The following is a 25,166-nucleotide window of genomic DNA, read 5'->3' as shown; positions in this document are numbered from 1 at the left end:
TATGAAGTGCTTACACAGTGAGGGGCAAAAGGAAATTGACAGCGGATGGGGTTGCCGCCCCTCGCCCAGCCTCGTTCCACTCAATTAGCAGCAATCCCCGTTCGAGCTCGTGCATCTGACAGTTGATAAGCAACTACAACCATGAGCGGGCACAGCCACAGATCCACCAATTGGCCTAAATGATGGGAAGCCAGAAATCAATTGCAAATATGGAAAATTTCAAATGTTTCATCGTCCGGCCACAGGCGCACTTAACGGGCTCCACATAAATTTCCGCCTGCTGTCTAATTACCTTAATGAGTTTTTGGATTTGCGGAGTTTTTCAAACTCAAGATTTGAAATTTATGAGCCCAACGCCTGCCAAACTTTTTGGCTGGCACAAACTTGGCAAGCAGTTCCTGCAGGGGGGGCGGGGTTTCTTCGTTGAAGAAACTTTTACTCAATGGGAAAGTGAATATTAAAGCTGTGCTCAGAGAGCTGTGCTGCCACGTTTCATTGGAATGATTACTCGCTCAATGGCGAGAGCCCGTTCGATTCCTGGGCTTCCAATTATAAGGCCAGGCTCAGCCATAAGCTACTTAGCGACCCGCCTGTCAGCGGGGTTTCGGCATGTCCGATGCCTGCAAACTATTTGCCAATTATGCACAGCTTCCGCTGCAGGACACACACCTCCACGGCTTACTCTTATTGGCCACATCAAAGTCGTTGGCTTGCGGCTTCTCCAAAGTGTCAGCAGGATATCGTTGGCAGCTCCACAAGCGAATGGGCAGTGGGCAGTGGGCGAGAGAGCTTATCCTGCGTGTTGATATTATTGACAGGGTGTCAGCTTGATTGGTTGGGGGCCACTTGTGCCACGCCCACACCTAATCGAGAGTGCCAAACAGGAGCAGGAGCAGGAGCTGCTCGTGTGACTAATTGCTGCCTAATGACCATCACTCCAACCAAGGCTGATCTGTGTAATTGTCGATTGCCCGATTGCCTGTCGAATTTCTGCTGTTTAAACTCGAAACTTCAACTTAAAGCCAATCTTTTGGCTCTGCTCTGCTCTCTGCTCCCGGATTAGGGCGTGTTTCCTTGCATTTATGTTGTGAAAAGACTTCGCAGACACAAAATTAATCTCCGTAGGTCTGCTGTGGACCCCACTTGGGTCCATTGTTGTGCCGGCCACCTGTGCGACTCTCCATTGTGGGACTCAGCCACGCTAAGCTGATTTGCTACAATTCGCGACTCGTTGAGGGGCACCACAATTCACCTCTTGAATACAACATTTTAATTAACTGTGCCACCAGCTAAGCGGCTCAGACCACTGTTCCTGGCCTTTCTGCCAATCACTTCTGTTAACCCGAAGAAACTTTGATGTGCTGCGATCTGTGCTGGCAATAGGCACTTGACAAACTTATTAACAGTTTCGCTCTGCCCAATACATCAATGGGGCCGTACATCATCCGAAACATGGTTCATTTGGCTGACCGAAAAGGAAAACTACGAAAAGTCACACAACATTAACTTGAACTATGGCAAACTTTTGACTCTGACAAAGATGCCAGATGCAGCAGCCAGCCCCGGACAGCAACTCGTCGAAGTTTTTCAAAGCTATTTTTGACTGCGGTCAACTAAACACACACAAAGCAGATAGAGGGGGATAGGGCCCCGCAGGGAGGGCAGGCAAAGCCCAAACAAAACTGTCGCCAAAGACGAACTTCAGCTGGATGCGGTCGGATTCAATTAGATGTTGCCAGACCGAAACCGAAACGGAACAAGAACAAGAATAAGAAAAAGCAACCTAAACCTAAGCCAAGTCTCGATGCAAAGTTGAAAGCAAGCAACAAAATCTGCGGCATACCCAGAGATAATTCGGGAATATTTTCTAGCAAATTCTGTTGCAAAGTTGCAAATAGTCATGGATGGGTCGAAGAGAATGTTGCTGAGTAGAGGAGCATACCCTGTGCCATCTGGGCATGCAAACACGTAGCAAAGAAAAGTCAAGACAAGTTTGATTAGAAGGCGTTGCCGTCCTGCCAAGACATCGGTCAGTTTAGCCAGGAAAAAGCATCCAAATGACATCCTCCAAAGCCAGGGCCTGTTGCCACTGTGCACATTTGCATTTGCATTTGCATTTGCATGCCTCGTGCCCGGAGGCGCCGTCATCGCCATCGTGGCGCATTATTAAAGATGCATGGCTTGAAATATTCAATCAGATTTGAGGGGCAGCTGGATAGGGCGTCTCCAGTAGTGCCACAAAACTGGCAACACAGTCTCGGTGCTGGTCTGGTCTCTAGCAAATATTTTGTGGCTATTGCCATGCTTTGCTCCCATGTGCATATCCTGCAGGCATTCAATTATGTTGTAGCCCAGGAGTGCCCAGCCGAATGGCAAGCAATTTCCATGGCCAACTCGGAGTCAAACACTTCCTGAATGTCACTCAGCGTGCAGAGTTCTCTCCCTCTCTCTGTGTATGTGTGTGCGAGTTAATTTGTTATTCAAATTTGTGTGTTATATATTGTTATTACGATGAAAATTGCTGTTGCTGTTGCAGACTTTGCCCTGCAGCCAACGGGTTGCAAAGTACACGGAAAACATGGATCCAGGATCAATACTTTTGGACGGGCGCTGGCTCTAGTCTTGGCTTATTCTGATACTAATTCAAGGTGGATTGCACTTCCCCTGTTAATCCTAATCTTAATTCATTTGCTGTGCATTTAGTGAACAATTGAAAGCGAGCATTACGAGCCCCCAGTGGAAACCCTACAACTATCAGGGATTAAGGCTTGACCGTCTGGTCAAGTGTCTGGACTCCGTCTCCGTCTTCCCAGCTGATTCATTGGGTTGTGGATGGGTCTGGCTGTTGTCTAGTCTGTCAACCCCCAGGAGGAAGCGCTAAGCGGATTAATTTGTTGACGTGTTGCTCAATTGCAGAACGAGCGAGGAACGAAAGAGGAAAAGGAAAAGGAAAATAGAGGGAAAATCCAATCATAATTATAGAGTCCAACGCCTTGGGTCGATGGAATTTACACAACAAAAGCTGGCCGCGACATTTTCAGCTGTCAGCGTTAATTGAAATGTTTTCAGACATCACATTCCCATGCAGACAGACGGCAGAGTTCTAACAACACCTTTCTGGGCCAGCCAGAGCGGAAATGTCTCCCCAGAATCCCGACCAGGCATCACTGTGCGTGTTTTTGGCTTCTGTTCCGCTGAGATTTATTCTGTGAATTATGTTTCTAAATATTTTTACCACATTTCGTTTATCTTTTTGACATTTGCGCATAATTAAAAAGCAATTAAAGCGCCAGTAAATAATAGAATAATGCACAAAATGATAGATAACAAAAAACTGCACCACTTTTTGCCACAGCCAACGACCAGCCCCGCTGGGGACATTAAAGTTGCATGCCAATAAAAGTGTTAAGCCCCGAAACTTTTGGGTGAGAAGTTTTCAGCAAAGGCGGGGGAAGGGCAGTGTCATGTCAAGGGGTCGACAGGTTAAACGACGAACCGAGTCGACTGTCAATATATAATTGAAAATGCGAGCCCCTCGGCTCTTGTGCCTTTTTTTTCCAGTGTCGCTTTTCGGGGGTAATTAAAAAAGTTTTGCCCCATTGAAAAAATAGAAGGAAAATACAGAAGAATTGACAATGGCTTTTGTTAGCCATGGAGAATAATAATTGTCGAGTGGGCAAAAACACTTCCCCGGCTGACGTAATTAAAAAGCCGTCAAGCGAAGTTGGCGCAGTTTGTGCTCAATGTCCAATTGATGCACAGGCCAGAGCCGTTAGCTGCACTCGCACTTGGCCCTCTGTCTGCCAGCCAGGGTCTGCTTCTAATTAAATAAGCCAGCGTCACATTTGTCTTGAGTGTCCGGCAATTCGGTGACTTATGATGACAAAAACCCGGGCATCCACCGCACAGCACGGGCCAAGGAGGAGATTTATGAGGTAAAAGCAATTAGAAAGTGGCATTAACAAGCGAGTGCAGCCGAGAACAATTAATAACAGTCACCAACTGCAGTGCTGGGTCAAAGCCCAAGACACGAAAAGAAAGCAGAAGCTCCGATAAGTTTCAGCATAAAATTCTTTTGGTGGCACTCTTCACAATTTATTTGCAACGAAAGAACATTTAATTATGAGCCAACTAGCAGAGGGCAAAATCCCCAGTGGCATTTGCATCCGACTTGCTATCGCTCTGGGAGGCTTGCAGAACGCCCAGCAATATCTCCACCTCGGACTTGATGAAATCCATTTGTTTCTCCACGTCATTACGAGATGCAGAGGGTTGGATATCTGCGTGGAGTTCAGCGAGATCAAAGTTTATTTGGTAAGATCATGCACCTACCACGACGACGGCAGAGTGTGCGGTAGAGGACATTGACCCCGTCCAGACTGCGCTCCTTGTCCATGTAGCTGTGGGTTATGGTATCCTTGGTGGTGGCCAGAATGCCCTCCCACTTCAGGCACAGGCTGCGCGACTGGTTGTACGAGCGCTCCAGCTTGGCCAAATCATTCTTGAGGCCCAGCACCGTGAGGGCAGCCTCGTTCGTCACCTTCACCATTCGCTTGCGCATTGCCTCGATTTCCTGGAGCTTCTGCTGCTCCAACTGGCTGATTTCAAGCTGTGCAAGCACTACAAGAAACAACAGGAATAATTCTGAGCTCAACCCATCATCGCGTTCACTCACTTAGCGCATCGCAGCGATCCATGCAGTCCTTGGGCGAGACGAATATGTCGGAGACCTTGACCACCTCGTCCAGAACCTTCTCGTAGGGCTGGAACTCCTGAACGGTGGCCTTGAGCGCCTCACGGAATGCCTTCAGCTCGTCTATCGAGCCCTTGAAGTTCCGTATGCCCTCGCTGAGTTCGCCGTGAAGGACAATCTCATCGTTGATGGTCTTGTCCGCCGCCCGCTTCTTGTCCACGCAGTCCTTGATGAAGCTGTTCACCTCGATGAAGCGCTTCCTGAGTCGCTCCTGGATCTTGTACATCTTTCGCACACGGGAAGAGTTCAGTTCCGTCTGCCGCTTGGCACTGGCCAGCATCTCCGTCTGCAGCTTGGTCATCGCGTCATGCTCCCGATGATTCTGAATGAACAACAGCTCAATGGAGTCCCCGGCAGAGTCGGAGTTTGGCGGTTTGCTGTTCTTCAATCGAGTTTTAAGCGAGTGGAGCAGGAGGAGGAGGAAGGTGATGAGAACTTACACAAAGAACTTGTCCTGCATCTTGGAGTTGAGGTAGTCCCCGACTGCATCCTCGGGCCGCAGGTCCAAGTTGCCCAGCACATCGAGCTTCTTGGTGGGCTTAACGCGCGGCATCTTCGAGCCTTTGACCGAATGCCCTGACTATAAAATGTTTCAAAGAAATGTATAGGCTAATAATTTGGTGAGTTTCTGTTTGCTGCTTGCTTGGAGCTGTGTTTTACTATTGTAACAGAAAGTGCGCGACCTACTTGGAACATTATTTTACCTGGCTGAAACAAAGAAAACATTCCGTTGCCTGGAGGAGCGAACAACATCAAATCTCCAAGGAAATAGTTGCCAAGGGCGTGGAAATTGCACAAAGAAAACGTGGAGGAACGTAGTGAGAAGCGCTTGAACGCGGCATAACTTGATCAGCATATTTTCGCACTTTTTGCTGGCTGATTCTAATTCATTTGAGAATTACTTTACAATCAAACAGTAGGCGCAACAGGAGTTGTCTTCCACAGTCTAACAGTGGCCCAAAACCTATACGAGAAGCACATTCTCCATACAGCAGAGATAGATTATTATATATTTTGAAAGGAATTATTATATAAAACACGAGAATGCCGCGCCAAAAGCCCACAACCACAATCGATGTGGTGGGGAACTTGGATCTGCGTCCCGAGCAGGCCGTTGGCGACTATCGCGCCTCTCGCCAGCAGGACAAATACTTTGTGTAAGTTAATTAATAAGCCAATAAGCAGCTCTTACCTAATAATACCGAATGGCAAACCTTAGCAAACCTCCCAACTGGGACTCGGCTGGAGATTCGATTGAGTTGCTCTACACACAAAATCTTCGCGAGAACAATGCGATGAAGGAGCTGCAGCAGGAGATGCTTCAAAATGCAAAGCGCCAGTCCCAGGTCGGCAATCAGCGCATTCGGAAGATGTACAGGATGCAGGAGAGACTCAGGAAGCGCTTCATCGAGGTGAACAGCTTCTTCAAGGACTGCGTGGACAAGAAGCAGGCAGCGGACAAGGTCATACAGCAGCAGCGGGAACTGCACGTGGAGCTGAACAAGGGAATCGATTCCTTCAAGAGCTCCATTGCCGTGCTGAAGGCATTCCGCACTGATCTTCAGGCCACGGTGGCCGAGTTTCAGCCCTACGAGTGCGTCCTTCAGGACATAGTAAAAGTTTCCGATATCTTTGTGACACCCAAGGACTGCATCGATCGCTGCGATGCACTCAGTAAGTCATTTACACAGAAGCCCATTCAATGTATCTTGTTCTTGTTCCAGTGCTTGCCCAGGTGGAGATCAGCCAACTGCAGAGCCAGAAAATAGAGGAAATCAAGCAGATGCGTCAGCAAATGTTACATGTGACCAGCAAGGCGGCCCTCACCGTGCTGGGCCTCAAGACCGATTTGGGCAGACTGGAGCGTTCGTACAACCAGGCGAGTCAGATGTGCCTCAAGTGGGAGAAGATTCTGAGCAGCTGCAAGGACGTCATAGCCAACAACAATCTGGACAAGGAACGATCCATCGACTGCATCGTCACCCTGTATAAAATGCTGTGCAAGCGGCGGGGTGAGTGGAAATAATTATCACTCTGGACTGTGAGCTGGACATTCCATTACTCAGACATAAAGCCCAGTCTACGTACCTATGAGCTGCCCCTTATACTGGACTTTATCAAACGGGAGTTGAGTCTCTGGAACGACGTTATTCGGGAGATTGAAGCTGCGCCCAAGGCCAACAAGAGCGATGCCGTGGATCTCGAAGGAGCTTTATGCTGATGGAGTAATGATTAGTTATTGGTTGGATATATTCATGTTCTGTTGGTTAAATATAAATAAGACTTAAAGACATTATCAAGAGTGGAGAGCCAGTCAGTTATCAATGTGCGGAAGATGTTCAAAAGAGCAGCGCTAGCGGGGCAGCAGCACTGTTAACAGTTCAATTTAACAGCCTGCTCCCCCCGCTAACAGACAGTAACCAACCGGTATACAGTACTGTTCGAAAGAGCAGCGCTAGCGTGGCAGCAGCACTGTTAACAGCCCAGTTTAACAGCCTGCTCTCCCCGTTAACAGACAGTAACCAACCGGCTACAGTACTGTTCCAAAGAGCAGCGCTAGCGGGGCAGCAGCACTGTTAACAGTTCAATTTAACAGCCTGCTCTCCCCGTTAACAGACAGTAACGAACCGGCTACAGTACTGTTCAAAAGAGCAGCGCTAGCGGGGCAGCAACACTGTTAACAGCCCAGTTTAACAGCCTGCTCTCCCCGTTAACAGACAGTAACAGCGCTGTTAGCTCACCCATCTACATTGCTGTTATCGCTCTCCAGCAGCGCTCTGAGAGTGAGCACGCGCTTGCTCTCACGATCATTACGGTACGAGAGCGGGCTTAGCTCCATTATGGTTTCCACCCCCGCTTGGGAGCAGCCGTGCGCTTTCATAACGGGAATACTTATGCTCACCGAATACATACACACTGGCGCTGCTTACATTTGGATTACATCAGCAGCAGCAGCAGCTGTTCAATACCAAACGCTTTTTGGGGTTATCAACACTCAGGATCGAAAAGGCGTCCCACATTATCCATGCCCAACCCAAAACACAGTTAATGGACACATGTACCCTCCTCCATTCAGGACCACCTCCATTCTGCCTGCTTCTTGATAGCACTAAAACATTTGTCTAACCCAAAACCCTGGCCACTCCCAGGCCCCCAGCCGCCACACGCAGACAAAGACATTGAAATGGTTGTGGCCTAAGCCCAAGGAAAATCAAATGAAACTGGATAAAAGAAAAGGAAAATGCATACAACGACAGATACTCGAGGAGCGTTTGCCCTCACAGATTTTTCAAGTGGCTGTCGATAACAGTGAGGGGGGGGGGGATGGGCAGGAAAGTGGAGCTGCAAAATCGAATCTGTGACATCTTTTCATTCAATTGGCAATTGGATTCTATGGTCCAGGGATAATCCAACTTAAGCACAGATAATTCTTTTATGCGAACATTTTGATTTCTGTGCTCCTCCGCCTCCGCCAACTAATTTTTTATACTCCATCCGCTGCCACGCCCTTTCCTATTTCTATGCCCATTTCCACAGTCCGAACCGAACTTTGGATGCTCCCACAGTTTCCAGAGTTTCCACAGTTTCCACAGTTTCCACAGTTGCTGGCTGTGGGAGGCGTGGCACTTGTCTTTTATTCAATTTGCTTTATTTGATTTGTGATTTTTGCTGAAATCAGCTGGAAAAGGAACTCCCAGAAGCAGGAGTCGGTCGTAGACCTAGGCAGGAAATCAAATCAAATGGAAAAGCAAAATAAAATCCAAGTACATTTATTTTCAACAAAAAGAATACTCGAAAAAGAAATCTAGAAACTAGTTTGCCAAAGTCAACATTGGGTTTATTTAAATGGACCGTGTGGACGGCCCACATGCCTGCGGGGTTTTCCCTCTTTTTTTTTGTATCGTATTTGGGGGTTTTTGCTGCTCCTTCGACAGCAATTACATTAAGTTGCTCCACGTCCTGTGTCAACACTTAAGCATGTTGCAGAATGTCATTTAAATAATTGACAAGTGCATTTCATTCGTATTTGGCTGGGGCTGTCTGGTGATTGAAGTGCTTGCGAATGGAAAGAAATGAGTAGAATAATTCCCGACAACTAGGCAGACCCCAATCCCCACTGCTGTCCTGTCGGAATAAAGCCTAATGGCATTCCCAGCTAATCTCTTAATTGCATTACAATTACCAGTCTGCGAATTAAATAATATTACTAGCCAAGCCTGGCAGTGGGCGGTTACAGAAATTGTTACTTTTTCGGGGCATTGATGCAGGCAAAGTGTGGAGCCAGAGTTCTACATTTGTCAGTTGAATATTGTTCAGCAATTATTCCATTTAGAACTTCTGCAACTGCTCCCCCGCTTTGCTTTTTTTCTGCCTAGTGGACGCAACACTTAATTTAACTTTACAAGTTCTTAATGTGACGGCCAGACGGCTTTACTTCTCTCTGTGTGGAAGGACACACTGAAGGACACTGCGACAAATAGCAATTAGAGAAACAATGCAAGAAAATGGCAAGCAAAGCAAAAGACGAGCAACCCAGGAGCACAAGGAGCACTTTCCACGGCGCCTACTTTGGAGGCTTTAAGTCCTTCGGCTCCCAGGGGTAACTGCAATAAATGTCAAGCGATTACCTCAAAGGAGAGCAGCAACCAAAAGGCAGGGCAGGGCAGGGCAACCGGTTGATTAATACTATAACACATGATTTATTATGCCTGTCAATCGACGAAGGGGAAGCCCATTATGAAAGCTCAGAGCTTCAGAGATTGAAATCGGAATCAGAATCACAATCAGAGGCAGTCAAAAGCGGACACGGAGACACGGGGAGAGAGAATCAAAAGCCTTGTGCCTGGGATGCGATGGGATGGGATGGGATGGGCCTGTGATAAGATGGCAAATCGGCTTATGCCTTGGGACAACAACAATCGGCATCATCAATTCACTTGGCGACATTAATATCCTCCAGGACAGGCTCCAAGAGCAGTCGTCTGACATTTGTGACACCTGCATTGATTTGTCCTTCCTTTTTGTTGTGCTCCTTCGGGCGGGGGATTATGGAGCTGGAGCTGGAGCTGGAGCTGGAGCTGGAGAGGCAACCACCTGGCCCTGACTGACTGAGTGCCTTTCATGTCTTACAAATGCCTTTTTTATGCGCTAATGTTGCTGTGGCTTCTTCGACACAACTCCAAGTTCTCCCCGAGACCCATTAGGGCCGACTTCTAATGGCCTGGCGACAAGGCCCCGCAATTAGAGCGCACAGAAAGTTAACTACCAGCCGAGAGCAGAAGGACTTTTGCCACCTCACACACAACGAGAAGTACAAGCAGAAGTAGTTGATAATTTATTCATGTGCCAGCCAGAATGCCAACATTTATGGACCCATTTCTGGGCCTGTCTCTATGTGTGTGCCGAAAGTTAACCGCACACATGCAGGGCGGACATTTAGGCAGCAGCCACCCTTAACGGCTTCATTAGAGCCACCAGAAACAACCCCTAGGCAGTTGGGAATTTTTTAATTTTATTTGATTGAGCGTGTGGAAATCAACAGCTTAAATAGTTGACAAAATATGTGCCAAACATCTGCGGCATTGTTCCCGAAATCCCGAATCTCCTTTGGCACAACTGTTTGGAAAAGTGAATTCGAAATTGGAATTGTACATTTTAAACACTTATCAGCGGGCATTTGTTCGCCGCCTTTTGCTCTCCTGATTACAATTTGCATAAAAATATCATTCCGCTTGAAGGCCCTCAGAATTACGTTGGAGTTTTATGGCCCCCGAAACGAATCGAATCGATTTGAATTGAACCCAACCCGAAACGGAAGTCGTCTATCGTTCTCCTTTGTTGGTGTCTCCGCAGAAAGGGTTCAGCTGGATATTAGGAGTGGATTTATTACGCCTAATGATTGTCAGTTAGAAGTTTGGGCAGCATGCCAGATTGCATCTTCGGCCCTCTTTGTGTTCAATATAATTTCCCTAAATTTACTAAACTAAACTTAAAGCTGATTCAAGCCACTCCAGACCACAACAGAGCAGCGCAGTGTAAATATTTACAAATATTGACAGCTTAAAGTGAAGTTTATAAGTGACACGCGGCAGACACCACCACCACCCCTCGATGGGGATGCTTTTTAGGTGGCAGCAACAGCACTTGTGGTCAGACCGGAAAGCCTCTTTGATGGTTTGGCAGTGGAAATGGGAGCTGTGTAATGAAGTTCGCTCCTTGAAGCTGTCAGATGGATGGCGGTGGGGCATGACTTGGTGAAAATATTGACAAAGCAATTTGCTTGTCAGACAATTAAGTGCTTAATTGTATGAATGTATGGCCCGCGGCGGATATAATAAGATACAAACTGTGCGCAGGGGGAAGACAGAGGCAGAGTCAGAGGCAGAGTCAGGGCCTCAAACCGGAAGTTGTTTAGGTTTAAATCTACTCCCAGTCCCCCCACAGCCAATAAACCAATCCAAAGTGACGCAGGATTTATGGGACGGATTCTGTTATATCTTCAGACAAGTGAAGCAATAATCACAGGGCTCATAAATCTCAAGTGCTGCTACCCAGAGCGAGCGAGTGCCAGGCATAGGCGGTCATTTTTAATACAACTCCGAGAGATATGCCGCTGGAGTGTCACAGGCCAGACGACACTGCTTGACACTTTGTCACAAAACGAAACAACGTCGAGTGCCATGCCAGGCAAAAGTGTAAATGTACGAATATGTACGAATATGTAGGAATATGTAAATATGTATGTACGATTATGTATGCTCGTATCAGGTGCATTATGGCAGTCCTGTCCAGTCAAGGACCAACTGCCATTTGCATACGCAGTGATGGGAGGGCAAGATGTGGCTGGGCCACCAGAAGGGTCCAGTCGAGTCGAGTCGAGTCGAGTCGAGTGTGCACTCAGCTTAACTGGCACTAAGTGGACTGCATCGCGATGCCAGATAGCTGCATTAGGAGCCATCAAAACGCCATTCAGATCGCATAGAAAAGCGTAATCAAGTCGCCCTCAAGTCCTGCTCCTTCCAAAACATGAAACGGGGTCAGGCAAATAAAAAAAGCAAAAGCAAAAGCAAAGGTATGGCAATGCAGAGCAGAGCAGCCGCTACCCCGCACACGCATGTGTGAAAAGTATTTGCAGAGTGCGCAGGGGAGGTGTTTCCTTTTTACAAATTGTCGCCATTTGCCGACTAAACGAAGACGATGTGGAGCAGCCAAGAGATCCTTGCCCTGCCATGGGTAAACACGACTCCATTCAGAGTCCTCGCCATTTGCATCTACTCAGTTCAAGTACTTTCTGATTTATGTCCTGCAATTGACATGAGATTTTTCGGTTGTCAATGTTGATGGACTGACAGCAAAACAAATTGCCAGCAAATTCACCTTTAAGCTAGTCCGGGTGGTGACTTTAAGCACGGACTCGCACCCGCACCCGCTCCGTTCCATTCCATTCCGTTCCGTTCCAACCGCAGCAACCGCAAGCTATGCATAGGACTAGCGAGAGCATTCCAAAAACTTAATTACCGCCTGGGCAGCAGCTACTTATGAGTAGAGGGTGTGGGGGCAAGTGCTGGAGGGGGACCATGATTATTGGCCCCTTCACACCTCATAAGGAGGAAGCGACCGGCAGAGACCAGAGTAATAAACGCAATTTTAGCAGAAATCCAATTAAGTGCCAAGGCATATGAGCCAAGACGTCGAGTCCAAGAAAGTTTGCCAAATAAGAAACAAGAGGAGAGAAGAACATTTGGGGCAAAACGATGCTTAAATGCTCTAACCAGAGAGCAGAACTAAAAAGTGAAGTACAACCCAAGTAAGAGACTCTCAAAGGTCCCAAATAGTCAGAGCTCCAACGCAGAGTGTCTCAAGCGGAGAGTGACCAACAAGACAAGATTCCCCAGAGTCTGTTGTCTGCTGTCTGCTGTCTGTTGTCTCCGATGGCAATGACGATGAGTATTATAACCACGATAGTGAGTGGATAGTTGGGCCATGGCTGGCATTTATTGCGCTCTCCGATAAAAATTGCAATTATTTAGCCAAAAGGAGAAGGACGTACAGCAGAACGTACAGCAGAAGGCTGACTCGCCAGAGTGGACAACATGACAAAGTTCTCTGTAATTTATTTCCACTTGGACAGTGTTGATTTAGCCCGGCTCAGAGGGAGGGCAAACAGAGCCAGCGACAACTTGCAATTTGGGATTGTCATTGATGTGGCCCGGGTAGGGGCAGCTGGATGGATAGATGGTTCCTCTGCCTCTCTGGATTGGGTGTGTAAAGTGCTCTGAGCTGTGAGCTGTGAGCTGTGCCATGTGGGCGTCTGGCATACTGCGGCTAATGAAGTGCATGCAAATCTCTTGATGTGCGGAGTCTGCCTTTGAGCAGAGCTCGGCGCCTTCTAATGAGTTCAAGTTTTGCGGCCAGAAAAGGTGTGGCCCCAAGTCTGGACCAAGTTCCCGACTTCCCTCAGTCTGCTGCTGAGAGTGCAGCGCCACTTCAGTTGCCCCTGGATGATGAGCCCAATGTGCTGCCGTTTGCTGTTTTGATGTTGATGTTGATGTTGATGTTGATAAATGATGCTGCATTTTCATTTAGAGAATTTGTTGTCAAAGAAAAGTCACTGATTGACCAACACGCTGACGATGTGAATGTGCCAGAGTCAGACCAGACCAGTGGCTGCTTGTCAGCAAAACGTTTAGTGGCAAAAGTACACATTGCCAGGGAGAGACACTCGAGCACAGCAGAGAACAAACTTCAGGCGCAGCTCCATCTCCAGTCCGGGCTGCAGTCGAGCTTCAGTGGTTAGCGAATCAATTATGCCACAGACACCAGTTGCAATCAGGTCCGGCAAGAGCAGCACTCGGGGTCGGAGTGCCTTGCTGAGGTTGGCCAGGGAGATCCCTAGTCTAGTGGCAGCTGCTAATGCAAAAAGTTTTCAACCAGAGTTGGCCGAGCAGGCGCCATTCTTGGGATATGCAAACAGCACTCCACAGGCACATACTTGGACAAAGTGCCAGCAGATTGATTGGGGCATGGGCCGCACCCGAGGAGACTCCATTAGAACATTATTTTAGAGCCTAAAGAGCTACGTTTCCACCTTAATTAAGGCTGCCAACTCATTTGTTTGCACTTTTAATCAATTTACTTCAAGTGAGTAAAACTCTTAAAGAAACTCTCGTAAGCTAATAATTGTTCCTTGCTTTCCACTCTTTTCCTTAGAGATTGACCAAGATTTTTGTAATAATCAGCATCAACCTTTGGCTTAGCTTTAGATATCCTAAATGACTCATGTCAGACACATCCCGGCTCAGTGCGGAAGAAGGTTTCCTGCAGCAGCTGGCTGAGCAAGGACAAGGCCAGGCACTCACTTATCCATCCAGCCGCCACATCATCAGTGGCAACAACGTGAACTCGGAGCACTGACATTGCAATTCCGCATGCCATTCTCTCTCTCTCTGCTGCTGTTTCTTTTTTCAAGCACTTTCGTACTGGGTAGAGCCTGGGGCCCACTTGGGTACGGCTGGCCGCCCATTGTCAGTGCAACTTTTGTTGCAAGGCGCAAAGCTTTAATCTTAAACATGCCAGCGGAACACTTGAGCGTTGTCGAGTGGCTGCCAGCTGCCGCAGTCATACTCCGAAACGGAGACTGAGACGGAGACGCCCCCAACACGACACCGACAGTTGTCCTGGGCACACGCAAAGTAGACAGTTGACTTGCAGCAGGGGAGAAGCTCCTGAGTGGGCGCTGCCTTGACTTGGCTCAGGCGTGGTCCCAGGTCCCCGCCCCTCCTCCTGGCTGCTCCGCTCAAGTGTCGCACTGGCTTAAAGTCCTGCCTGATTTCCATTCCATGGCACGCCCGCTAAAGCAGCTTATACCCAACCCAAAGTCGATATAGAAATCCCTTTTCCATACTCGAGTGTTTATCTATATCACTTACGGTCTGAAAGTGCTCCTCCTCTGTGGCATTGCGTGGCCTTTCGGGATGTGCGCATTTAATTGAAATTCCCAGAGACGCACCATTTTCGGGTAGCACTTGGAGCCCCGTCTTGGGCGAGTTTTAATTAAAATTTTCGTTAAGCATTCGCGCTCTGTGTAGCTTTTTTTTCCATCGCCAGTTTAAAGTGTGAACTTCCGAGACAATTTTCCGGCTACTAGATGTTGTTCGCCCCCTGCCCCGCCAACGCCCTTCGGTTATGGTGGAACATTTAACATGCAAATGAGTTTGGCTCTGCATAAAGTTCCGCTTTAAATGTGTGTTTATTTTGGCTGGCACACGCCTCCCGCCCTGCCAGCCACGCCCTGCCCTACGCATCGCTCGCTCTTTCTCTCTCTCTCTCTCTCGTTAAAAAGAGTTACAAAGTTGGTGAATATTTTAACACTTCTTCGGCTGCGTTTTAACATTTATTTAGTCCGAACAGGAAAGGATTTTTCCCAGCTCCTCCTGCTCCTCCTCCTGTTTGGGCTTTAATGAGTTTTCCAATTTCAATGAGTTTCCACGGACACACACTTGCTGGCTGCTACTTCATTAGGCAAGTTAGTTAACGTTCAGCAAACAAACACCTGGAAAAGGGCCATTCCACTTTGAACTTGTCAAACAAACAAACAAAAAGGAGCTCCATTGATCACCCTTGCAGATCCATTCATCAACAGCTGTAACGGCAGTAGAGGCAGGATAACAGCAGCACATAACAGCCGTAACAGCAGTAGCAGCAAGCCAACAGCGTAACGTGATTAACAGCAGATTAGCAGCAATGGCAAAGAGAGAACACAGTGGAAAAGAAGAGCGGCAAAAACAAAGAGCGGCAAAAGAAGGTAATCGCAGCAGTAGAAGTGAGCAGAAATCAAGCAGTGACATTTACTTTACGTAAATAATATTTACATGTGCATACATATATTCTCATTATACCAAATTATAGCAACTAAATCAACGAGCCTCATCTTCATTGTGTTCATCAGAGAGAGGATTGCTGCCCAATTTCGGCACGTTTCAATTCATTAGCTCGCTGACATTTGTCGTTTGATTTCACTTGGGCAATAATTCTGTCGTCCCCCTTTGCGGGGCAGTGCTCTGCTGCCTCATTCATGCATTCATTCACCATTCACACACGCACGTCCCCCTCTTTGTGCCACATACCGCTGCCAGCCCCACCACCCTTTGACTTTTGGCGGCACTGAAACGCATTGTGGTCGAAATTGTTAACAAAATGTCAAACGGAAACGACGACAACGCTGAAGCGGCTGCGGCAGGAACGGCAACAGCAACAGCAACAGCAGCGGAGCAGACATAGACGCAGTCCGTCGTCCGTCGTCCGTCGTCGGTGCCCAATAAAACTTCAATACCCGACGACGACCCGACCGAATGTGGAATGTGGAAGGGGTTGGAGGGGGGGGGCTGCGCTGATTGTGCGGTTGTTGCTACAATTGTTGGCATTGTTGTAGCTGTTGTTCCCACTCGCACGTGATGAGTGCAATGCAACACGAGAGTAATGATGCACAGAAAGCGAATGTTCTGGCTAGACTCCAGAGGGGAAGCCGATGATTTCGCAATCAACGTGATTAGGAGCGAGCTAGTGATTGAGATTGGAAGAGATCTGGAATGATAAAGAGTTAAAGTCAAGCTACCCTGAGCTCTGGATTCACCCACATATTTAGGAGGAAACGCGATTAGAGTTGAAAATAAAGCACTCATTAATTATGTCTCAATTTAGCTAATTAATGTGTATAAGCAGTGAGCTTGTGGCTCACATTGCAAACTCTGAAATTTAATTGAGAATAATCTTTGCTTCCCTCCCCATCCCGTGATCTATCACAATGAGGAGGGGTTCAAAACTGTCGAAATATTCGACGTTTGTGCGTCACCTTTTGCACGGTGGGCTCTGCTTAGACTTATTTCATACAAAATATGCCAACACATTGATATGTGCCACTGCTTCTGCTCCTCTTTCTGCGTGTGTTGCCTGTCGCTGGGTGTTGGCTGTTGACACCCATTGTCGCTGCTCTTGCTGTTGTTGTTTTGCTCTTAATTTCGGGTTTCTGTGGCCGGCACGTAAACAGCTTCGATGTAATTATGGAGCGCCCATGTGTTTGCCTGATTAGGCGATAGGTGGGCGTGGCAGTGAGTGCCATTTGTATGCAGCGCGACGCGGCTGCTCGACGTGGGCTGGGACGGGGGCCCCGTTGCTGCTTTTTCTGTTCGATGTTTGTGCGGTGCGTGACCGGCAGTTGTTGCGATGTTTGACTTACAATTAAAAGCGAAAATACATGCAACTCATTATCAAATTTGTAGCAAATTTGTATGTAGCATTCATTTGTCCAATGGAACTGGGTGACAATTGGTGGGTAGTTGGTTGCTGTTTGCCAGCTGAGTTTGCCATTGCTTTGATAACAATTCACTTAATCCAGCATCATAATTGAATGTATCCTTAATCTGTAAACCTTAGATTTATGTTTGAATCTTCGTAGAACCAAGGATGAGTGTCCTCTGCTCTGTCAGCCTTAATGCGAGTCGACGACTTACCAGCTACCTGACGCAGTCTGCGACTTGTGCAGCCTCTGTGAAGGGGGCAATTTGCGTGTGCAGCTAACGAGATGGGTGGATGGGGTGGAGCCCCATGAAATGCAAACCAATTTGCGGCAAGGGACTCGGTTGGCAGCGTGACACATGCCGCGGACATGGGCTGCCAGCCTCCCGTCCGACTCGGCCCTTTGCGGAATGATGTATTGCTTCCGAATATGATGACGAGGCGTGCTAAATGTTGTCCCAGCAAAAATCAGAGACTGAATTCTGCCAGGCAGACTGAGAATCTGTTGGCGACCAGCAGTCGCCGCAGTTGCCGCCACTTGACGTCAGTCGTGTCATGGGCCACGCTCGGAATTTATTGCCACAGTTGTTAAGTACGAAATGCGTCGTAATTAGTTGCAACTTGAGTTATTTGTGCAACAATGCAAGCCACAGCCACGTTGCCCCCTTTGGCTCATTAGAGGCCTCGCGTCCCATTCGCACATTAGACACGTACTCACCCTTCAGTCGGTCTATATTATTTCGCTTACATTTTAAAATACATAAATTTCTGTTTGCCATAAATTTGATGGTCTTTCCGTCGTCGTCGTCGCCGTCACTGCCATTTGCGGCATGCCAATGAGCTGCAGGAACCCAATACGCGAAACCCCCACAGCCATGGGCCAGGGCCAGGGCCAGGGCCATACCCGACGAACGCTTCACGATTTATCAGGAAATTGTTTATTATATTGTAGGAGACCTTTTTTATGGGTGCTGCTCAGCCCCCTACTCCCACAACGCATGGTTTACGATCAGCCATTGCCTTCTCCTTCTGCGAGGTTGCTGGGTGGCAGACTGTCCGCCAATGCCAAAAGCGTGGGAACAGTCCTCGAGCCAGTGATGACTGGGATTCTGATTTATGCGATAGATTCGCGATAGGAACGTGCCAGAGATGTGACAAGATGGAAAGTGGTTCTCTGAATAGGAATGCTCCAGCAGAACTACATAAATAAATATTTGATAAGAAAGTAGATTACTTCTTGGCTGACATTGTTTAGTTGCTCATTGAAAATCTCCTTCAAGTGCCGCCAGCTAATGTTTACTCAACTCCCAACCGCTGGCAGCACAGAAATAGAGCAAATTGCCCCAGCTCTAGCTCCCAGCTCCAGCAACTCCCCCATTCGGTGCTCCTGCTGTGTGTTTGTGTGTGGGCCACCCATGAACCCGCCAAGTATATGTCAGAAATAATTTTCCCTGCACCGCAGCCACACGAGCACCACAGTACGGCATATCCCGTATCCCGTATCCCGTATGCCGTTTCCACAGCGAACACATGCCACGGTCTGCTCCAATTATCCCTCGCTCGAATATCAAATTAAGTGCCCAATGCTATGACAGTTTTAATGTCTTTAGCACCATAAAACCGCCACAACCCCTCAACGGGGTGGAGCAGACAAAACACACAACACACATCACACATCACACATGAATATAATATTTACGATAGTCCCCACGAATGTTTCCACTAAAAACTGAAACTTGGGGAGCGAACGAACAATTAAGGAAATCCGAGGAGAGGAGTTCACACCTACGCACCGATAGACCGAATTCATCTTTGTCGGAGAGACAAAAAAATATGACATGGAAATTCCGTTCACGACTTTGGAATAATTTTTCATAAATAGGCAAATATGCGCTTTGGGTTTCCTAAGGCAGCATCCGGAGTGGGAATTGACTGGAAGAGCGAGAGGGATTGGGGTGCCGGTCCTTGTGCCGGTGCTGAACAGCTGCTGGTAATTAATGTCTGGCCGCGCTCAATGCACTGGATAATCAGGCGGCTGCAACGGTGGGGGCCAGGCCACAACTCTTTCCCCCAAATCTCAGCAAATAAATCCCGCCGATGCCACAAAAGAGTTGTTCCTCCTTAGTCTCAATATAAATGGTGGTCTTGGGTGCAAGGACTGCGATTTGTTGGCCCTTGAATTCTCCTCCGCCATGAGGCAAGACTTTAATTGAGTTGAGTGAAAATGTTAGCCTGTCCATCTGCGTAAGCCAGCTTGTGGTTGATTAAGGGCTGCTACAAATTGCTGCAAAAGGAGGCGTTCCAACGCTCTTTTTACGGAAGAATCTTTGTTAAAACTGGAGAAGTTACAAATTTATGAATTTAAATTAAATTATTTATTATGTAAGAACAGATTTATGTGTAATGTATCCATTAGTTATCCGGGCGGACTCCTGGCAGTATCCCCAAAGAAGAGGTGAAGCTCCAAAACACGTGATTTCCAGTAGAAATGGAAAAGCCGGCTTCGTGATGCTTATGTACATGTACTTATGTACATATGTATGTGTAGACATTGAAGTCGTGGCTGTTACAATTCGGGGGTGGAACGTGCGCAAATCTAACGGACACCGCGAAGCTTACGTCTAGCGCCAGAGCTGGTGGATCGCAGCAGCGCAGCGCCAAAGCTGCAAAGCTTGTGGATCGCAGCAGGGCAGCGCGAGAGCGAAGTGCATGAGAGCGAGAGCTCTCAGTTCGCTGCTCCCGCTCTGCTAACAGCGCTGCTGCCTTAAGCACCTACGTGCATACATATACAAGGCCCCACCGGACACCATTTGCAGTAACCATTTGCAGGCATAATCCCCATTTGTCCCTCGCCTCTCTCCTTTCCCACAGCCATTCGGATGCATGGTGCTGCTTGCTGGTTGCTGGTAGTAGCTGCTGCCCACGATGTTGTTGCTATTCGCTTTAACTAAGTTCTTTGTCAATTTTACGGCCCTGAAGCATCCGTGCTATTGGGCATTATGTGTGTGTTCAGTTCTGGGGAATACGAGCAGGCAGCCTCTTTATTCGCACTAAAGCCACGATACAATAAACCAACCGTCCCACCGGACACGCATATTGAGCAATCAAAGCCAACTGTGCTCCAGCTACAGCTTCAGGCCCCACCCCACCTCGCCTTTATTCCAGCCAGCTGCTCCTACTGTTGCCATCTCTCACCATTCCCATTCCCATTCCCATTCCCCTTCCCATTCTCCTTCTCCTTCTCTAATTGCATGTAGTGGGTTTTCGTTTGCATTGTCGCATCTCTCGTGCGCTCCATCAGCTGCCTCCCTCCTGCTTCCACCGCTCCCAATCGCGACGCGCTTTTGAGTTGTTTTACATTTTTAATTGAATTTTCGCCATAGTTTGCATTCTTCTGCAGCACTTGATGCTCTTATTGTTCTCTCTCTCTCTCTCTCTTCTCCCCATTCTACTCTTCTCTTAACGATTTTTTCATTAGAGCTTCTCTTATTCATTAGGTGGCGCAGGCAACAGCTGCAGCCACAGCCGCGTTGGCTGTGTATAATCAAATTTTATGCCACTATTCCTGGGACAATTCATTGCAAAAAAGTGTCATTGGATCGATTGTGATTTATATTTCCTCCGCAGTACCAGTTTCCATGAATATCTTAAGATATTCCCACCCCTAGATTCCCAATTTTCCCATAATAAAAAGCAATTTTTGTTGTCTCTCCCGTGGGGTCAAGTTATGGAAATGAGAAAACACACAAAAACAAGACTCGTTCCTGTTCCTTTTTTTTCGGCCGCAACTGGCACTTGAAAACGAAATGTATTTCGACTTGGGTGCTTCAGGAAAATGTGAGGCCCATAAAAACATAAACAGAACATAACCGAAAAATTGTGAATAAAGAAATGGCAAAGTGAAATTCGAGTTGATGAGAATGAGGAGAAGAAAAGGGAGAGGGCGACCGGTGAGGAGGCACATCTGCATATTATTAATGGCCGGTAATTACCTGGGTGGAGTCTGAGGGTGTACCGCGGTGGAGATCGAGTGTTCGGGGACCCCAAGAAATGGCGCACATCACCGACAGGGGGGCGATGCAGCTAATGGCTGGCCATCCCCTGGAACTCAAGATTGCCCCAAGAGAGGCGGCAGAGAACCCACAAGTTTCCGTTTGCCGAGTGATTCATGTGTTTATAAACTGACTCACCCTCTCTCTCGCGCTCTCACCCTCTCTCTCTCTCTCGAGCAGTTTATAATTCGGGCAACCCAAAAGAGCTACAAAAATAAATAAAAACTTGAACAAATATAAATTAAAATAAACATAGGAATAGTTTCGGTGCTGCTCGCTGACGGCTTTATGGCACAATTAAAGAACTCCCGCAAGTGCGGAGGCAGAAAATTCAAATGAATTTCCCCCTGGCTGCTGCTGAAATACGTTTACCAGGCGCTCCGCGAGTCTCGCGTTTACACAAAAATATTGATCTTCACTGGAACGAAGTGTTAATAAAATATTATTCTTAGGCATCTGCCGGCGACTTTCCGTTCGATTCCATTTCTTAATGAACACTTTCGTAACTCGTTCATGAGAAATGTGTAAAAATAAAGAATTTACAGACTTTTACGATGAAATTATGACTCAAGGGACTCGGGGGGACTTTTGGACATAAAAAAAAAAGATGGTTTATGATCATATGACGAGTGTGTGGCAGCGCAAGAATTGTGGCCCCAAGTAGCGACTTGATTTTCCAAATGATTCTGTTGCGATTGGGTAGAGATTGAGTAGCGAGAAGTCGCTCCCCGACCAATGGATCATGATAGCTAGCTGCTGCCTTAATGTAATCATGAATGCACAGACTGTTGAATCGGAACATGGCCACAGATTAGATAAGAAAAGAAAGCTGCAGGTAGAAATCGATGCACAACTCGGATAAGATAGGAGGGAGACAATGTCTGGCGACAGCACACGATACCCTTGATCCCAGCCACGTTCTGCCGCTAATCTATCTTAGGGGAGTGGAACCCGAGACCTATCGCATCTCTTCTCACCTAAACAAGCCATAAACCAAATGACAAACGATGCCACATAAACTGTACCAGAAGGGTCGGCTCTTATCAAAACATTTTGGTAGAATAAACGCCTGACAATACAAAGCGCGACCAGATGAAGAGAGAAAAGTTCCTAAAGCATAAGAGGCATAAACAACGAAGGCGGAACAACTTTCCTAATGAGCTGCCAAAGGCAGTTCCCGGCCGAGGTTCCCATTCAGGTTCATGGCTCAACTGGAGAACTAAATCAAATTTGAATAAGAAATGCCCTCATCGAAGACCATTTGATTGGACGACAACGTCTCGAACTCGTCTGCGATCAAGTGATTTGGGGGCCCTTGGGCATCCCAATATCCGATGATGATCTGTGGGCGGCTGCTGTGCGGCCATAAAACGCTTAACATTCGAGCCCCACTGGAGGGGGGGGCGAAATTGGGTCGATTGGATAAAGAAATTGTAATTAATTCAATTTATGCGACATGTTTACAGCTTTCTCATTGGACGCATCGAAACGAATCGATTTGGTTGGAAAATACCTAAGAATGGAACTAAAAAGTTAGCGATTCTTGTGCAAGTTTTAGATGGAATTTATGTTTCAATTTTAAGGCATTTTTGTGCAGCAGTTTTATGCCTAAAAGTAAAGTGTTTTGTGGATCTCTGGTAGCCTCAGGTAGCCCCAAAGCCAGTGCCCAAACCATTGGCTCCAGCCTCTGCATTATTAATTCCTGCGCTTGGCCCGCACTGCAGGTGATTTTGCTAACAAGACCGCTGTGGCTTGTGGATGCCCATCCAGGGGTCAACGTATCATCGATTATGTGGTGGGGGAAAGGCACAGAGGACGGCCCAAACAAATGCCAGTTCGAGGCAATAAATTCCGGCTTTAAACGCATTTTTATGAGCCATTGTTTGGGACAGACGAGACTCGTGGCTGGGCGGGGAATAGGTTCAAGGAGGAGCTGCTCCTTCGATTAAGTTTTCCCCCGAGATCAGTTGGATGTTGACGTCGTGACTGGTGATTTTCACACACATCTGCTCGGGCAGGGCAGCTCTTCGTCAAATCAGGAGCTGTGACAAATGAAGTGTCAAAATGGTGCCAGCGACGAAAGGCAATGACGACACAGGCATCTGCAGATGGTGGCTCTGGGTGTGTCTCGATCTGGTTTCTGCTCGTACCAAGTGCTGACAGCTGACTAAACCGCAGCCAGCAGACAGTTGCCTGTCTGTAATTTGCAGTTTGTAGACCGAAATTAAGTTAAGCCCGCTTCCTGCCTGCCGTAGCTGTTGGATAAGTGAAAATGCTCGATGGAAATCGCTCAATCGATGGGCCAAGTGCAAGCTCGTTAAGCGCAGCCTCAGCGATCAGATGGAAGTCTGTGCCGCAGCTTCGAGCCTGGCCTGAAAGCCTAACGATGCTCGATGTTTATCGCAGCCGGTCCAAGCCCAGAAAAGGGTTCATTGTCAGACCCTAGAAAGGGTCGCCGAGTCCCGCTGCGAGCTGTTATTTATCGTGTTTGCTCTGTTGTTCTCCTGTACTCCAAAGCGAGATTGCCCTGTTCTGATAGCACTGCCAGACATCGGGCTGAGGCCGAGAGCAATCAATTAAAAAGGCAGTCAGCCAGCAGCCTCTTGTTACGTGGAGCTGGGACTGGGACTGGGACTGGTAATGAAGCAATTCGTGGAGATTTCGGGCCAGCGATCAGCCCCTTATCGCTTGCAGCTGCTGATAAGAAAGGGAAATACTCTGATTTATGGTCAGGTGCAGGGCAGCCATCGCTTATCGATCATTCGCAAGTACAGGGCAAAGGGCAGCCCCTTGCCAAAAGGCAATCGATAAGTCGCATAATTATGCAAATTACTTTTCGATTGCTTATCATAATCGCGTAGCATTTACATAAATCATCCACTCGTAGTCCAAGTCGAAGAGTCGTTGAGTTTCCTCCATGTTTGTGGGAATATTTTGACGGTGCTTGCTGGCGCCAAGCGACAGTTTTCTCGCTTTGATTTATTATCTTGTGGAAAATATTGTGTACATGATTTATAATCCTTATCTGCGCAGGCTGATCGTGTCGCGAGACGGGGTCCCAGGTGGCAGACCAGTTGCCCAAAGGGCTGGCAGAACTTTCACGGCAGCGTGGAGCATATTTCTCTCTGCGACTATCAAGCAGCAGCGCGGAATGTGTGCCAAAGTTCAGGCATTGAAAACGTGCGGGCCCGAAGGCGCAGTCCAGGGGTCAGCGAGGGTTAGCACCCACGCCCCCGGCCTGCCTTTCCCTTGCCCCCCCCCCCCCACACCGTTGACAAGTCTCTGAGTTATGGCCCTGGCCGGCAAATAATTGCGAAATTACATTTCCCCTCTGGAAATCTGCTATCGAAATTTACACCAGGCAGCAAACTAAAGGAACTCAAACTGGAGCCACAAAGGGAATGGCAATATGTGAGACTGGCACATAAAAGACGCAAAAAGGAGCTTCTCTGGCAGAACAAATATTCCAAAATGCATTTCAACACATTGCTGGGTTGCACAGTGCTCATGCCTGGGGTTGGGGTCAGTCTTTTTGGTCAGTTCAATGTGAAAATGCCTACAAATTGTTCCGCTGTCCGTTGTTCGCTGTCCGTTGTCCGCTGTCCGTTGTCGGGGAGGAGACACTGGCATGCTTTCAACATAAATTTCCATTAGATTGCGGCAAGTTGCACGTTGCATGTGGCATGTGGAAAGTTGTGCCAGCCACAGGAAATATCTTTCGCCAGCCGCAAAATAATTCTCCACGTTTTGCGTTCGCACTTTGACATCTGCTTCGAGCTGAGGGGATATTATAATATTTCTCTCTCTCTCTCTCTCTCGCTTTGTGGACATTAAAAGGCAATTTATGCAGCGTCATTATTAGCATCAAAGTTTTGAGTTGAGCGCGGACCTGGTCCAAGTCCTGCCTGAAACTTGATGCGAAACTTTGTGCACTTTTATGCGCCAGTCTATCGTGTGTGCGTTTTGCATTTTGCATTTTGCATTTTGCTTAATGCTTTGGCTGGGAGCAACCTTTCCAGGGCCCAGGCCCTGATTGCCTCTCAGCGGGGTTGACAGCTCGAAAATTG

At 47.7% G+C, this 25,166-nt stretch overlaps 2 protein-coding genes across 2 annotated transcripts; one reads left to right on the top strand and one right to left on the bottom strand.

Annotated features, from left to right (window-relative positions):
* Positions 1-4,070: 4,070 nt before the first annotated feature.
* LOC117587665 lies at positions 4,071-5,387 on the bottom strand. Its single transcript, XM_034278556.1, has 4 exons — positions 5,194-5,387; positions 4,676-5,130; positions 4,333-4,620; positions 4,071-4,280 (listed from the first exon to the last, which is right to left on the bottom strand). Exons 1-4 carry the CDS (start codon positions 5,304-5,306, stop codon positions 4,132-4,134), a joined length of 1,005 nt encoding a protein of 334 aa, XP_034134447.1. The 5' UTR covers positions 5,307-5,387; the 3' UTR covers positions 4,071-4,131.
* A 391-nt stretch (positions 5,388-5,778) lies between these two features.
* Positions 5,779-6,994, top strand: LOC117587680. The gene is made up of 4 exons (XM_034278571.1): positions 5,779-5,910; positions 5,973-6,427; positions 6,478-6,765; positions 6,820-6,994. The coding sequence occupies exons 1-4, from the start codon at positions 5,798-5,800 to the stop codon at positions 6,972-6,974; spliced, it is 1,011 nt and encodes a 336-aa protein (XP_034134462.1). The 5' UTR covers positions 5,779-5,797; the 3' UTR covers positions 6,975-6,994.
* The last annotated feature ends 18,172 nt before the right edge of the window (positions 6,995-25,166 follow it).

Source organism: Drosophila guanche, unplaced genomic scaffold, assembly GCF_900245975.1.
Source record: "Drosophila guanche unplaced genomic scaffold, DGUA_6, whole genome shotgun sequence".
In the NCBI taxonomy this organism is placed as follows: domain Eukaryota; kingdom Metazoa; phylum Arthropoda; class Insecta; order Diptera; family Drosophilidae; genus Drosophila; species Drosophila guanche.
This window is presented reverse-complemented; position numbering and strand designations above follow the sequence as displayed.

What these genes read in the sequence shown, in the direction of transcription:
- LOC117587680 (XM_034278571.1), top strand. Translation starts at nt 5,798, where the DNA reads ATGCCGCGCCAAAAGCCCACAACCACAATCGATGTGGTGGGGAACTTG. An exon ending in CAGCAGGACAAATACTTTGT is followed by an intron (nt 5,911 to 5,972) that starts GTAAGTTAATTA and finishes GGCAAACCTTAG; the next exon opens with CAAACCTCCCAACTGGGACT. An exon ending in AATGCTGTGCAAGCGGCGGG is followed by an intron (nt 6,766 to 6,819) that starts GTGAGTGGAAAT and finishes TCCATTACTCAG; the next exon opens with ACATAAAGCCCAGTCTACGT.
- LOC117587665 (XM_034278556.1), bottom strand. Translation starts at nt 5,306, where the DNA reads ATGCCGCGCGTTAAGCCCACCAAGAAGCTCGATGTGCTGGGCAACTTG. An exon ending in ATGCAGGACAAGTTCTTTGT is followed by an intron (nt 5,131 to 5,193) that starts GTAAGTTCTCAT and finishes ATTGAAGAACAG; the next exon opens with CAAACCGCCAAACTCCGACT. An exon ending in CACACTCTGCCGTCGTCGTG is followed by an intron (nt 4,281 to 4,332) that starts GTAGGTGCATGA and finishes AACTCCACGCAG; the next exon opens with ATATCCAACCCTCTGCATCT.